Source organism: Streptopelia decaocto, assembly GCF_964273445.1.
Source record: "Streptopelia decaocto genome assembly, chromosome: 9".
Classification (NCBI taxonomy): Eukaryota; Metazoa; Chordata; class Aves; order Columbiformes; family Columbidae; genus Streptopelia; species Streptopelia decaocto.
The window spans coordinates 18,442,326-18,457,774 of NC_138664.1; the positions used below are offsets into that span (position 1 = coordinate 18,442,326).

Below are 15,449 nucleotides of genomic sequence, written 5' to 3' on the forward strand. Positions count from 1 at the left end.
TTCATTTCAGTTTCTAGGAAGCTGTGATATTTTAAACTCTAAAAAATAAGTAACTGCATTCAAATAGGTTCCTGTTGCTCTGCTGAGTTTCTAGATCTTAAATCACTATTACAGTATCAAAGCAATGAAGGGCAAAGGTGAATGAGGGGACAAATTGTGATCAATGGGTTATTAGATATGTTGAGTTTTGTTAGTCTTATTAATTATATTTATAACCTAAGCCATTAAACTGGTGCTATAGTAACAACTGATATATAGCTGAGTAAATTATCTCAGGTTAACATGTGTGTGCTGCCAGCAGAAGAATACTTTGGTACCCCCATGGCAAAAAGAGGCTTGATGGAAGCAAACCTCAAGCGATAGAGGGGTAGTGTGTAGGAAGTATATACAGTGGAGGTGTGTTTTGCAGTGGATTTAAAGCACTCCAGTCATGTTCATTTAGTAACAGATATTTTAGGCAATTATTCATGTTTGACTTGCCTGTACAAAACTCAAAGCTGAAACATGTTGTTTCTGGCACAGAGGCAGGAAAGAAGGCAAAAGGTTAATAAAGGAATCTCACCTTCATGTTTAATACTAAATTCAGTTGTGATTAATAGCTTTATTAATGATCCATAAATCAGAGCTAGTGGTAATGTAACAATATTTGCATGTAGCATAAGTTGTATAGGTTAAGCAAGCTGAGGGAAAATTTGAGGAGCTTTGGAAAACTTGATCCACTTGGGTGAGCAGAAAAGATAAAGAAACATGCAGTATATGTATCTGAGAGGAATTATGGGAATTAAATCTTTGCTAAATAATATTTTTTTGCAGTGCAGCAATGAAACATGTTTCCCATTGGAAGCCACTGTCAAAGTCTTCGATTTGAAAAAAACAATTGGACATTTGTAAAGCTGGCAAAGAATATCAAATGACAGCAGTTAATGTTCAGAATACCTTGGAAATTAATAGGAAACAGCATTTTTATGGGGGAAAGTGGCACTGAGGCAGATTTTTTTCTGTTTCTGTCTTGGTAGAGCCAGATCACATACCCACTGACAGGTTTAGTCCAGCGTGCCAGTTCAGCTTCCTTCAGGTGTGCATACACAGCTTTTTTGAAGGATTTTGTGAGCCATGAGTGGCATCACCACTTGTTCATGTGAGAACACAACCTCAAGAGGTTTGAACAGCACATCTCCCTGAAGTCCCTAGAGATCCCCGTTGCATCTGTCAAGTCTTAATTTCAGAATAAAAATTCTAAGAGCAATTGTCAAAATTTCTGACAACTAGATGCTTTTACTATCTGCTGGGTGTTTTTTCATCACAGGGCTCTGTCTCTGAGAACTGAATTTTTCTGCATCACTGTAGTATTCGGGTTAATTTTACTTCGTGTGTGTATGTTGTTAGAAAGGGTGACAGGATCACCCCTGTGCATCCTGTTTTGCTTGATGAGCTGGTGATGATTTTTACCTGTTGGCACAGGGTGGGTGGAGTCAAAACAGTGGAGAAAAAAGTCTCCTCTCCCTTTTCCTACTTTTTGGCATGTGGCCAGTGTCAATAATACTTTTAAGGGACCAAAGAGGCTTGTGTTTCTATTTCCAGCAGTAAAACAGTCATTGGTGGAGGTGTTTACTTCTATGCTGTATGCCTAACAAGGTTCATTATGTTACAATGAGGTCATTAGTTACATAAAAAAATACTCTTGTACCTGTAAATATAACGAATTATTTATATGTTAGTTCTAATCTCTCTGACGTGGTGATCTTCTGATCTGCACTTTGTGTCTAAATTACTAATATTTTCATCAGATAAACGTGATATGATTTCATAATAAGCAGTAGGATACTGTAGTTATATGAATCACTATACTATTTTCTGCCGTTTGGAAAGTTAAATACACCATTTGTGTGCTGATGTTATTATAAAGTAGTAATTTTAATAATGAATTGTTAATAGCCAATAATTAAGCATCAGTGTGGATCGTGACGGCACAATTGGCAGTAGTGCCATGCATTACTGTGAAACAGGAAAAACCCAAAGGTTACAGTTATCTTGCTTGTACACTTTAGAGAATAGTCAATAATAACGAATATTTTCTCCTCCAGGGCGAAGGAATATGAGAGTTTGATGGAAGCAAAAAATGCTGTCTCTGATTCTCCATTTAAAGTCAAGTAAGCATTTAACTTTATGTATTTTTAGACGTACACTTTTTTTTCCCCTGTCTGTAGCAGAAATGCTTCTGAAATTTCCGGTGGAGCAGGTGTAGTAAGGTCCTCACTCAATACGGGGCATACTGGCATCTTGAATTACAGACCAGTTTCTAATACAAAAGGACAGACCTTATAAAGGCAGTTTTTTCTGAAGGCACTGTATGTGTTTAACCATGTAACATGCGATAGTAAAGAGAACATATGCTCATCCTTTTCTTACCTGGAAGCAAGAAGGTTCCAGCTTCGTACTTCAAAACTCATGGTGAAAATACAGCACTGGAATTGTGGGACTGAAAATCTTATGTTTGGCCTCCATTTGGTCAGGTTCATAAGGTGAAAGCACAGATATTTTAATGCACAGATGTCTTAATCTGACACTGAGCTTTTTAAAGAACTGACCTTTTTATTACATAGGATAAAGCACAGATGAAAACAGTTGAGTAACAAGATTACAACAAGACCTATTATCACTGGCAAATTACTCCTTCTTAGTTGGAAACGGCAAATTTCTCAGCTTATGTGTTCTGATTCCATTGAAACTGGTTGCCAAACATGCAGAATATTTGGATTTCCAAAAAGCTTTTGATAAGGTCTATCACCCAAGATTTTAAAAGAAACAATATAGCTGTAGCCTAAGTAGAAATCAGTTAAAAAAACAAAAAGAAGTAGAATGTATGTCGAGCAGTGTAGGGACCTGGGGGTCCTGGTGGACAGCAGGGTGACCATGAGCCAGCACTGTGCCCTTGTGGCCAGGAAGGCCAATGACATCCTGGGGTGGATTAGAAGGGGGGTGGTTAGTAGGTCGAGAGAGGTTCTCCTGCCCCTCTGCTCTGCCCTGGGGAGACCACATCTGGAACATTGTGTCCAGTTCTGGGCCCCTCAGTTCCAGCAGGACAGGGAACTGCTGGAGAGAGTCCAGTGCAGGGCAACAAAGATGCTGAAGGGAGTGGAGCATCTCCCTTATGAGGAAAGGCTGAGGGAGCTGGGGCTCCTGAGCTTGGAGAAGAGGAGACTGAGGGGTGACCTCATTAATGTTTACAAATATCTAAAGGGTGAGTGTCACGAGGATGGAGCCAGGCTCTTCTCGGCGACAAACAACGGTGGGACAAGGGGTAATGGGTTCCAACTGGAACACAAAAGGTTCCACTTAAATTTGAGAAGAAACTTCTTCCCACTGAGGGTGACAGAGCCTGGCCCAGGCTGCCCAGGAAGGTTGTGGAGTCTCCTCCTCTGGAGACATTCAAACCCGCCTGGACACCTTCCTGTGTCTGTGTGTTCCTGCTCTGGCAGGGGGATTGGACTGGATGAGCTTTTGAGGTCCCTTCCAACCCCTGACATTCTGTGATTCTGTGATGTTCAGTGTTCGCAGAGTAGGGAGGTTACTGATAGAGTTCTGCAGCCACATGCAAAGTGTGGGCTTTGGATTTTCAGAAGTGATAGGTAGTTCCAAGAAACTATCAGCTCAGTACTCCTAGTGGTTAAAGGAAATCCTTTCTTAAAATTATTTACAACAGAGCAAAAACAGAACAAAGAATGTCATTATGTACAAATGCCTAGGTCATCTACATCTTGTGAATACTAGGTGCAGTTCTGGTTCTTCATCTCAGAAAATATATGCTAGAATTGTTTGAGGTTCAGAGAAGACAGGAAAGGAAATAAGGATTGATTTCTGCAATAACTTCTGTATTAGGGACTTGGTATACTAGTATTTCCCATTCTGGAGAAAAATATGGTAATGGGAGGAAGTTTTAGTGGGGTTATGTTACACAGATCTACAGGGTCATAAATAGCATGGAAAAGATGGTTGTTGATTGCTGTCCGTCTCGGTACCAGAATGATAAGCTGTTCAGATCCTTGCTGTTAGGCTTCCTTGGTTGGATATACAACTAGCCCATATGCCTTATCCTTCACACAGTCCTTCCAGCAGTTTGAAAACCTGCTGCTGAATCTCAGCATGTGTTTTAAAGTCATAAAAATCCATCACTGAGGTTTGACATAAGAAGGTGAAACGTCTCCACCAGATGGCACACCTGCATAAACACATGGAGGAGGAAGGTTCACTTGTTGGCTTCATTTCTTAATAATCAGCAGTTCAGTTTTCAAGATTAGTTTCATGGCAGATTAAGACTTTTAGATTTGTAGCTTCTGTGTTTTGCTTTTCTTTGCTACCAGAAAAAGAAAAAAGCAAAACCACCTTAGGATCTAGTTGTCAGGAAGCAGAAATGTGTGGTGAGTGACTTTGAAAATACTGATAAGCTGTAGTGCTTCCACTTCAGGTTTTTTTTGACTTCTGATTATCAGTGATGTACTTTGCTCAGTTGTGTCTCAATTGCAGTGCAACAGAAACTCAGATTTTTTTTTTTTGTAATCTCATGACTGATCCTGAATTTACCATTTTAGTTTCAGTTCACTTAGTGAAATACTGGTGTGCTTTCAGGCAGAATCTTCTGTTCCATCTGCTTTCTCATTTCCCTCCTTTATTGCCACTGTTAGGGCTCTACAATGGGGTAACAATAGGAGTTCAGGTCAGAACTGACTTTTTAAGAAGGAAGAGGGCTGACTGTCTCTGAGTCAACCAGAAGCCTAGTTTATTTCTCTTACAATTTGTCTGCACAATACATAATACAAAATGGAAGAAGGACAGGGAAGGCTAGTTTTATCTTTTTCTGTAAGAGGTGGCAAGAAATTTCTGGAGGCCAGAGTTTTAGCCCAGACCGTATCTGTTTACATGAGAAACATGTTCTTAATACAGGCAAAATGAATAGGAAAACACCTTTGAAACAGAACAAAGTACAGAATCCTTAACTCATGGCAACAGTAAGAAGAATTAGCTGAAAGAAACAAACAGTAGTAGATCTCCACTGAAACATTATTGCTTTGAGAAGCTCTGAAAGTAGGTAATGATTGCCTTTTTAGCCAGAACACAGTGTGCTGTACGGAGCAAATATGAACTGCTACTGTACCTGGCTGAGAGAGCGCAACCTCCTGCCAATAGCAGGAGTCTTAACAGCTCTCGGGAGATCTGTGAAGTTGTTGAGAAAAGTCATATCAGAGAACAAAAGGGGTAAATATGGCATGCGCTAAATGTGTTCTTTGTGTCAAAATAAATGCCAGTACTTTTTGCTTATTGCAAAGGAGGGTTTGAGGTGCTTAGATTGGAGTGTAAGTATACTAATGAACAGATAATACTTCTAACTTAGTGGGCTGTGGAATTTAAAAAATGAAAAAGTTTTTTTCTAATTCCATTAAAAATGTGGCACAGCTGATAGATTTGTTTGCTTAGCAGAAGCAAATGTGTTTTAGAACAAAAGAATTAACTATAACTTTCTTTTATGCTTCTTTGCTTATACCACATTTCTTTGCTCACTCCTTTCCCTCCAAATTTATTGTGTCTTCACAATCAAGTAAAACCATTTATGGAATGCAATTTCTTATCTGATTTTAGTTCTTAGTTGTGTTGTCAGTTGTTGCAGAAGAAAGACAGAACCCAGAATTAGTCTTTGGCAGGTAAAAAGCTTTTTTAGATCATCTTTAAGATTAAGCCACCTTAATACTATGAGACCACTGATTTCCTGCTGCAGCTCATAGACTGTTTTAGTAGTTCCTGTTAGTTTATGGTTTGCAGATTTATAAAACCTTGTGAGTTAAAGAAGCACTGATCCAGGTGCTTTCCAAGCTTTACATTGGTAATACATATAAATAAGTTCCGGAAATATTAGTTATAGGAATTTTTCATCGTTTTTCAAAAACAAAAGAAGGTGTGTGAAGCTGCAGATATTTCATGGCTGGCAGTGTTATGGTCAATGTCAGGGTGCAGAGTGGTGTTTTCCATTGCACACCTAGAGCGATCGCAGGATGCCACGTGTGCCACCGTGTATACTACCCTTGCCGCGGGGCTCAGGCTGCAGCCATGCAGAATAGCGCAGGGGCCGTGCGTTGCTTCCCGAGGATACAGCGTGACTCCCTGTTAGGGCCGTGCAGGAGCTGCCACAGACCTTCTCAGTTCTCTCCAGGCACGGGCTGGATGGGGAAGAATCGGGGCTGTGTGTGGGGCTGGCGTCTGGCCGCCCTCGGCAGCGCCGGCCGGGAGCACGAACCGCACAGAACCCAGCGCTCTGCCCAGTCACGCTAATCCTGCCTCGCATACATCCAGCGTACAGCCAAGAAATCATGGATTTAAATGCGGAAGTGCTAAAATACATTGATGTTACTATTTCAGGGCTTTTTTTCTAGAGATGAAATGTGACCTATAAATATTAGCAGAGATCTTTTTCCATTAGCCTATAAAATATATTAAACCTGCTAAAAATATTAAGCCCATGCTAAAAAGAAACCTTTAATTCATACAGTGCTTTGTTTTAATTTTGTTTATATACTTGCTATATAAACTTTTGATATAAATTACCCTCATTTTCCCATTTGGAGTGCAGAAAGATCAGGTAATGTCATGGTAACGTTCCAAGACCAATCAGTGCCATATATCCTTTCTGATCTTTCTTCTGCATTCTGAAATATCTGTTTGTGGGCAATATTAAAATCTTAATTAGTGAGATGTATATAACTGTAAGGAAAAAGACATTGACTTAAGTTTCCCTTTTATTTAGCCCAATAAATTTTCAGTCATTTATCATTCCTTGCACAGCTAATAAGCCTTGGAGAGATGCAAATTGGGGACAGAAGGAAGATTAAATAATTGTCTTGAAACGTTTGGAATTGGACTCAACAGTATTTCCACACAGTCAGTGGATCAGATGATGATACTACGCTCTGTTAATCTATGGTGCTTACATATATTATACAAGGAATACAATAGGTACAAAGAGTTTTCTCTTCCCAAATCTGTTCATATCAATGATAAATTCTATATCCAAGCATAAGTGAATTTCCACAGATTTTTAGTCCTTTGGAACAGTCCTCAAGTTATTCTTATTTGTTCGACAGTGCCAAGAAGTCAGTATAAAGGATATTGAATTAAAATGGGAGGAGGGAGTTTTTATTTCCCTTCTCTTCCCCATGTGATCACATAGCGTACATTACCTTTCTTTGGCAGAAGACCAACATACAGTGAGGATGTGAGGATGTAAGAGGTAATTCTTTAATGTGGCAGAACTGAATGTTTATTCTTCATGTTTCTTACTGTGTGATGCTGAACACACACTTAGAAAATTTGAATTTTGGTAAAAGTGTCTTGAAAGACTTATAGAAGAAATGGAAACCTGGAAGCTTTTCATTGAGAGTTAGTGTGTTGTTATACAGCATCTTTTTTTAACTGAGGACAGAAACTGAACGTGACATTTTAACTTATGTAGCATCTTTACAGACTGAAGAGAATGAAAGGAAATTTGTCAACAGAAGTAACAGCATAAGACAATTATTTTCTGTTTGAGTCCTTGTGTGTAGTGTTTTGGTAAACCTTACACATTTTGTATGCTGATGCCTGATGTAGATTAGGAAAGTCTCTTTCTTTAGCCTTGTGGTTATTCCTGGTTGAATTCCATTCCTGTGATCTGAAATGAAGCAAATGGAAACCCATCTTGCTGTCTGCTGTCAGATGAAGTTACAATATAGTGTGGTGGGGGTTTTGTGGTGCTTTATATATGCTTTAATCACGGAATTTGGTTAGATGTTTCAAAGAGAGGAAGTCTTTATTTTTGCTTAATGCATTAGGATATTGCCAGGGGAACAGGTATTCTAAATCATGTTCTGTGAGAACACCTGAAACACTTGGCTTCTCGATCATCTTCCTGGATTGCAGCAATTTGCCTTCGTTGGTGCGGCAATCCAGTCTTTATGCTCAGCAGAGTTAGTGGTCGTCTGATTTACTGCACAAGTCCTGCTGTTATTTGTGTTTGGGCTTCTAATTTTCTTTCTGATTTTGGCTCGTGGCTCACTGACTTAGACAGAGGTTTCCTCCAACCTCATTTTCCACAGAGGAAATAGCAGTGCAGAAAATCTCATCAAGACATAATCTCCTTTTATTTTTCTTGTCATAGAAAAATCCTGGCTGAATATTAGCGGATTCAGCTGACCAGATGATAAGATTTCCAAGACTCAAAATTCTGCAAATCATTTTTATTTGTACTTTTAAAACATACATGTATTTGCAGAGTCTCTTGAAAGCTTTTAACAAGGCTCTAATTTTTTCAAAGAAAAGGTACAGAGTACCTGTTTCCTGTTGATTAACTTGAACTCTCTATTCTTGCCCAATTTTTTTTTTAATACATGGGACTATTGTGGTGCATTCCCCAGCCATTCCGTCTCCTTTCTTGCCTCTGGGAGCCTACTTAATGTAATTTTCTATTTGCCATTACTCTGTGGTCACTTTGTGAATGCTTTCTGGCACTTTCACACTGATGATAAGCATTCATTATAAGCACTGATACCCTTCCTCTCTCTTGTCCTTCCTATGGGCTGTGTTTGCTTCTATAACAGTATTTCTCCCAGTCCTTCTGCTCAGTTACCATCTTCTTCCCACTTCAGTACAAATTGCTCAGCAGATCAAACCAAAGGTCCCCCAAATGCTGCACCTGTGACGAGGAGCAGCCGGTAGCAGATTGACAATGACTGACAAATACATGGCAAGTACTGACTGATACGTCCTCCCTGCTGCTCTCAGTCTCCAGTTCAGGGACTGCGTTTAGCATTTGTATCATGTGCCTTAACGCGTCTACAGATGTCAAAGTTACATCTGAGCTGGTTACTGACTTCGCACTCAGGGCAAAGAGGGATCCACTGTTGTGACTGCTTTATTTTAGATGTGAAGATGAGATGCATGGTGCCTTGGAACTGTGTATTTCTCCTCCCTGACTAGCAGGAGAGTGTAAGCAAATTGCACAGATGTGGATGTGTAAAATTGAAATGAATCCCAGCATTTGTCTATATCTGTCCCATCTCTTGGCTTCGTTACTGACCCTCATTAATAAAATGCCCTTTCTGAGGTAGTCTGCAAAGTCACTACTTTTCCCTTATTCGAATAACCCTGAAGAGCCATTTCTTTTATGACGCCCATAAGAAATTAGCCAAGTAGTCTGCTGTTCTGTTTCCCTTACTCATCTCTAGAGTGAACTACTCAGCTAAGTGGAAAGGATTGAATGAGGGAAGAAAAAGAGGATGAAACCATGTTGAAAATTAACATGGCAAAACCTAGCAGGATAAAGTATGGAGGGGGAACAGGGAAATTATAGAACAACAACCGAAACAAACACATAGCTAATAAAGAAGTACCTTTATGGCTGTACTACTCACACTATTCCTGTGCCACTTCCCTGAAAAAGCAGATAGTGAAATGTCATAGACACCCTAGGCCGACTGGATCTTCTTGCTGTATTTCGTATTTTACATGCTGTTTGGTATAGATTATAATAATACTTTTACACAGATTTTTGTGACTGCTTTCTTGAAATTCACTTACTAGAGTTTAATTACCAAGATGAAAGTTTACATGATGTGGAGAGTTTGCTTATCTTTGTTTTCTGTTTAATGTTGAAGGTTACAGCGGTTAGCAAAAGACCTCCTAAAGCACCTCCAGATGCAGGATAGCTGCTCGGTGGGGAACAACAAGGTTTCTGCTCTGGACAGGACTTTAGGAGAGATCTCTCGTATTCTGGAGAAAGAGGTATTGTGACTTTTCCTATATAACTTACAATTAACCTATAAACTGTGTTGCCCTCAGATATCACCAGTTTGGATCTGGGAATGTTTGTAACAAATCGATCAGTACATGACCTCTGTGTAAGAAGCAGTGTTTGCTGTTACACTTTTCTGTGGTGGGTGCAGCTGTGGATGCTTTTACTTAGACATCTGATTTTATACAGGCAGGTTTGCAGAAGTGCCGAAAACACTCTTGACTGACGCTAGATTGTCTGGGTATGACAAGCTGTACTTCCACTGTGCTTTCATTAGGACTTTTTTAGCCTGGGCTATTTCAATCATCTAGTTTATAGTGCATACCCACAAACAGCTTTTACAATAAGGGGCCAAAAAAATGAGCAGAGGAAAGAATTTGAGCCAGCTTTGCTGTTACAACCACCGTATTATGGTGTTCCAGTTGAGTTTTGAAGGAGCACAGATCTGTTTGGTTTTCCCAGAGTATAGCAAAGCCTGTAGGTCGTTCAGTAGGTCGTTGATGCAGATTGAAGGGACAGTGTGCATATATATGGGATATTTCTATGTTTTGAAGTTTTTCAAAGGGCTAAGTTTGTAGACCCTGTTTTGTTTTATGGTAAACGTCGAATTATTTTAACTGATAGCATAGCATTTGTATCTTTTTTACTGTTTCGTCATGATTGGTGAGCTGCCACAGTGCTTTGTCTCCTGTAACGCATTTTTTTCTCCATTAGCATCACAGTATTTGAGTTTTCAGCTTGACTGTTATGTTCTGTTCTCTCTCTAACCATTAGAAAATGCTTCTCTTTCATATCTGTAATTCATCTGTAGTTCAGAAAGAAAACAAAGTAATGAAATCCGAGGAGGGGTTGCATCACTGTGGTTCAGAGTTGGGGTCTGTGAAGATGAGAGCTGTGCTCCATGCTTTTCACAGCTTAGTGTGGAACACCATTGCTAATAGCATATGCTTTTAAACACTGATGCCTGGGATGCATGGGGTTCTGTGGTGTGTTCTATTAATTACTTAGAGCTGCTTATCAAATTTTATAGTGTTTTCTGAAAGAGTTGTGACATTTTCAAATTTTGCAGTGTTTGCGTCAATTATTGAAAAATTCACTTGTTATTTATTTCATAATATAGAAATCATGTTGCATGAAGACTATAAAAAGATATCTCTGGTTTGAAAGTTATCTAAATAGTTATTGGAAACTGTTAGTGGAAAGTCACGTCGTATCAGGCCTCTTATCAGCAGATGGTTTTGGATTTTTTTTTTTAAATAAGACAGGAATTGCAACTAAGTGTTAACCAATAGTTTGTAATATTTTATTGCTTGTTGAGTCTGCAGTGGGGAATTAAAATATAAATTTGATAGTATTATTAGGCATCCATTATTTTGTTGTTGATTTGGGGTTTTTACCCATAAAACATTACTCTGCCACTGAAGAAGTATTATTATATCTGAGTGTCCTAATCAATAAGGTCAAGAAAGATTGATTTCAATAGCTGTCAGTGTGTTTACGGCACAGATTGTACATAGTCATTTATAGAAGTGGATAGTAATTCTCTTGTTAGCTTGCGAGTCAAGAAATCAGCAGACACATCTTACATGTCAATGGGCGGTGAAAAGAACCTTGATGGTGTCAGTCATCGACTGAGAGGAGGAGACTGGCACTGTTAATTGAATTTCCCTGGAGAGCATAAAAATATACCATAATGTGGGGGGAGGAATGAGGGAGTGGGAACCACACAAGCTGTCAGTGTGTGTGAGCTGATAACATTGATTTACCCTTGCTAATGGCCTGGGTTGAATAAAGAATTGCCCTGAGGGAGGACAGAGTTCACTACAATAGATCCTTGCTACTTAGCAGAAATTCTTCAGGCTCAGAAGTAGTCATGCAGAAGTATTGTAAAATAAAATGGATCCAAAAACCCCTCTTTTCAGTCATACTGTGAAACTTTGGATTTTTCTTCAGTTAATTGTTTGTGCTGACTGAAAAATGTAATTATGCAGTCTCACCAGGGAAATAAAGATTTGTTTTACAAACCATGAACTAAAATGCTGAGCTACTGTTGGTAACTGTATGTAAGAAAAATAAATACCATTAAATTTCTCAACAGAAGGAAGGGTTACTCAGTTCATTACAAATTCCATGACTGTGCTAAAACAGCATTGAAGGGTGGGCGTGTATTCTTTATGCAAACTTGAATCAGAAGCCACACAAAAGACTGGTGGCCGTTTCTTACTGGGTTTTGCCTTCAGGTAGAATCAAATCAGACTAGCAATTCCTTTTTGGACTTAGTCTTCATCTGTCGTGTTTCATTGTGATGAATAAGGCTTTTTCTCACTTCTGAACTTCTTTTACAATGTGAGAACATTCTAGGGTGATGCATGCCTGCCCGATTACTGTGGTCAGACTTGGTTTTGGTTCACATGCCTTCCTGGGCTGCTGGACATAAACAGGTTCTGCGCTTGGGGCCAAGTGATTTCACCCGTGTTGCGAGAAGAGTTTGTTTAATGTAAACGGAAAGGCTTTTATATTGGAATATCTTCTAGATAGTCCGATTTGAGAAATCTGTCTCTCAGGCAGAGGTACATCTTGGCCACTGTACGTTTTTAAGTCCTGTCTGTTTATTGTAGCACCTCACCTGCTGCCCATGAACACAGACTTCATAGGCTGCTGCCGGTTCCCCGTGCAACACACCAAAATCTACACCTTTCCTTTTGAATGCACTACATGATTTGAGTGCTAAAAATGAAAGAGGAGTTGCTTTCCTTGGCTTCAAGTGGTTGTTAGATCTCCAGACACTTCTTGGTATGTCCTCGTTGGCTTTCTTGGATGAAGCTCTAAAACCCCTGGGAGTATTGCGCCCTATACCAGGAAAGTATCTGTAAGTGAGCAAGTTGAAGTGCGGGTTTGGAACATTAATTGCCTGGAGCCTGTGGTTCATGTGCATTTTAATTAAATAAACATAAAAGGTGCTTTTAAGTCATAAACCACGATGTCGTCCCAGTTTTAAGTAGATTTGTACCCCTTAGGTCATGTGTCCTTGCTTCTGTCAGTAACATCGAGCAGGAGGCACAAATCCTGCTGGTGTTGTATGTACCTGGTGTGCTGTCCCCGAGACGAATCTACAACATATGCTGCTGCGGTGCTGGTGTGGGTTCTCTAGATTACTGCAAGGCAGTCTCTGGGTTGTGTGCACAGTCTCTCATCCTTTCTGGCAGAAATCCTGGAAGGAAGTTGTATTCACTTTCACCTCTGCTTTGTTTAAAGCTATACTAAAAAAACAAACACACACAGAGACACAACAGCAAAATGCATGCAAATGTTAGCAGAGAGCCCTGGCCTGCTCTTGGCAGATTGTCATATGGGACTCTTCAAGCTCTTAATAAGATCTGATAACGCTCAGTTTAAGATCTCCCATGAATGGACCTTTGATGCTAAAAGAAAAACTCTCTTAAAGAAGGCAGAGCTGATGTTTGAAACTGCAGGGCTAAAACAGTTTTTCTGCCACAGTTCTTTTGATTTTATGCATGTTCATTCTTTGATGGACTAATTTTACACATCCATTACTGAGGGCCGCAGTGTGTTTCAGGTGTTCAAAGAATCTCGGATTGACTGTTGAAGTCTGACATGAGCACTTATACAGAAACCAGTATATTTAAAGCTGTGTATCCTGTTAGTGTGACTGTAGATAAAGTTTTAAGTTGCCTATGGTTATATCATTTCCCTCAATGTATAGAGGTGAGATTTACTGATTAAAAAAACAAAACCATTTTCTACTACAGAGACATTAGACATTCCACTGACTGAAGTACATGCATGTCAAGGGCTGTGAACCTGGCCTGGAGCAGATGGTCTTCCTTAGACTTGCTGACAGAACATCACTGCCCTCAAGTTCTTCCTAAAATTTGGTTTTAAAGGGGTTTTTTTTTGGTTCCAGGTTTTAAAAATCCTACTTTTAAAGAACTGTGACAAGCAGCTGAGGGCAGGAGCCTTTTCACCTGGCTCAGCTACAGCTAAAACACTGCTCTTAAATCACTTTAGTTAAATTTGTACAACACTTACATGAGGCATGTAGACAAGCCCTTACCATGTCTCTCATCCTTCTGACTGGGAGGATGACACGGAGATTCAATAAAATCACGGGGGAACCTCATGAATTTTGGAATCCAAATGCAGCAGTTAATCTGCTTAACTGGAATGATTTTTATATGATGTTTCTCATCAGAAACATTGTTCAAAAAAGATGATAATCATGCCAGAAGTTCTAAGATTCCTTTAACTAAGTGATTTGACAGATCTCGCAGATGTGCTCCCGAGGAGGGGGCTGCAGCTGCAGGAGAAGGATGGAGGTATTAAAAATGTTCCAGCCTAAGTAAACCTTACAGCTGAAGTTCACCCGTTTGTCACAAGGCACAAAGCCCGACCAAACAAGAATTCACTGGTTCTGATGTTCATAAAACTTACTGTGATTTTGTACAGTTTTGAGGGTGGCTGTGTCCCCAGCCTCCTTCAGGCTCTCTAGATGCTGTAGAAATCTTAGTAAATAATAGTGAATGGAAATTAAGTTGTTAAAGCGTGGAAGTGAAATGTGACTAGAAGAATAGAAGAGGAGGCTTTTAATGAATCGGGCCACAGTGCGTATAGTTAGGTACGTGCTCTCTTCATACAAATCTAGAAGTAGCTGCTTTGCAGTAGGCTAAATTTCAAGATACTTATTTCTATTAGTAATTCAGAGTGGAATTCTTACTAGAAACAGATTCAAGGGGAAAAAAATATACCTCCTTAGAAAAGGTGTAATTTTGTAACTAAAAATGCGTGAATCTGAGCTATTAAATAACTGCAGTGTTTAAATACTTTTTTAAAAGGCATCTCAATGCTTATGACCTCTGAAACATGCTCTCTCAGTGACCATTAATGGTTTGGTTTGTGTCAAGCAATGTTTTTGCTTTTGTGATTTTTAGATAGATTTTTCAGCCTCCTGCTTCAGCAGTCGTGATGTCAGTTATTTACATTTCAGTAAAATGTTTGTCGTAGCTTTCAAATACAAGGGGACTGTAGACAGACAGTGTTTATCCCATTGTAAAGACTGTCAGAAATGGCTGGCTTTAGCAACACAGTCAGGCCCAGTATTTACGTTTTATTCTCTAAACTGTCAGGCCCATTGGATATGGTGACCATAGCCAGTGTGAAGATTAATAGGCCAGTTTTTGGAAGGCACACTGAATTGCCTGGCTGGCTACTCCTGATTTTTCTCAGCCCAATAATGCAAACTCTGATTCATCAGAAACTGAAACAATACAATTAAAAACTCTTGACTAAGGTGTGGAACAAAAGCAATGTTATATGCAACATGTGTAAGCTTTTGTACCGTTCATGATAAATTTCTTCGAAAGTCTCTATGGAGATTTAAAATTGCCCTATGTGTATATAAATATATATATGACATGTATATACAGACAAAATAAATTTTAGAAGCAAATATTCTGTGCTATAAATACTCTGTATCCTTACTTGTATATTTAAGAACACAGTGGGAATTGTGGTTCCCAAACTCTTACACATTTGATTTTGGTGCTGCAAAAATCGGTGGAGCTGGCTCCAGCGCATACTTAGATGCGTGTTGCTAGTGTAGCAGTCAGAGGATTGA

At 39.4% G+C, this 15,449-nt stretch overlaps 1 protein-coding gene across 4 annotated transcripts in view; it reads left to right on the top strand.

Moving 5' to 3' along the window:
- The window catches only part of SCAPER (S-phase cyclin A associated protein in the ER), a 146,936-nt gene that overhangs the window by 66,890 nt on the left and 64,597 nt on the right, over window positions 1–15,449 (top strand). For all 4 annotated transcript variants that reach the window (XM_082060839.1, XM_082060838.1, XM_082060840.1 and 1 more), the window contains 2 exons: window positions 2,085–2,150; window positions 9,678–9,804. In XM_082060839.1, coding sequence (XP_081916965.1) covers window positions 2,085–2,150; window positions 9,678–9,804 — 193 coding nt within the window. The remainder of the gene's footprint in view (window positions 1–2,084; window positions 2,151–9,677; window positions 9,805–15,449) is intronic.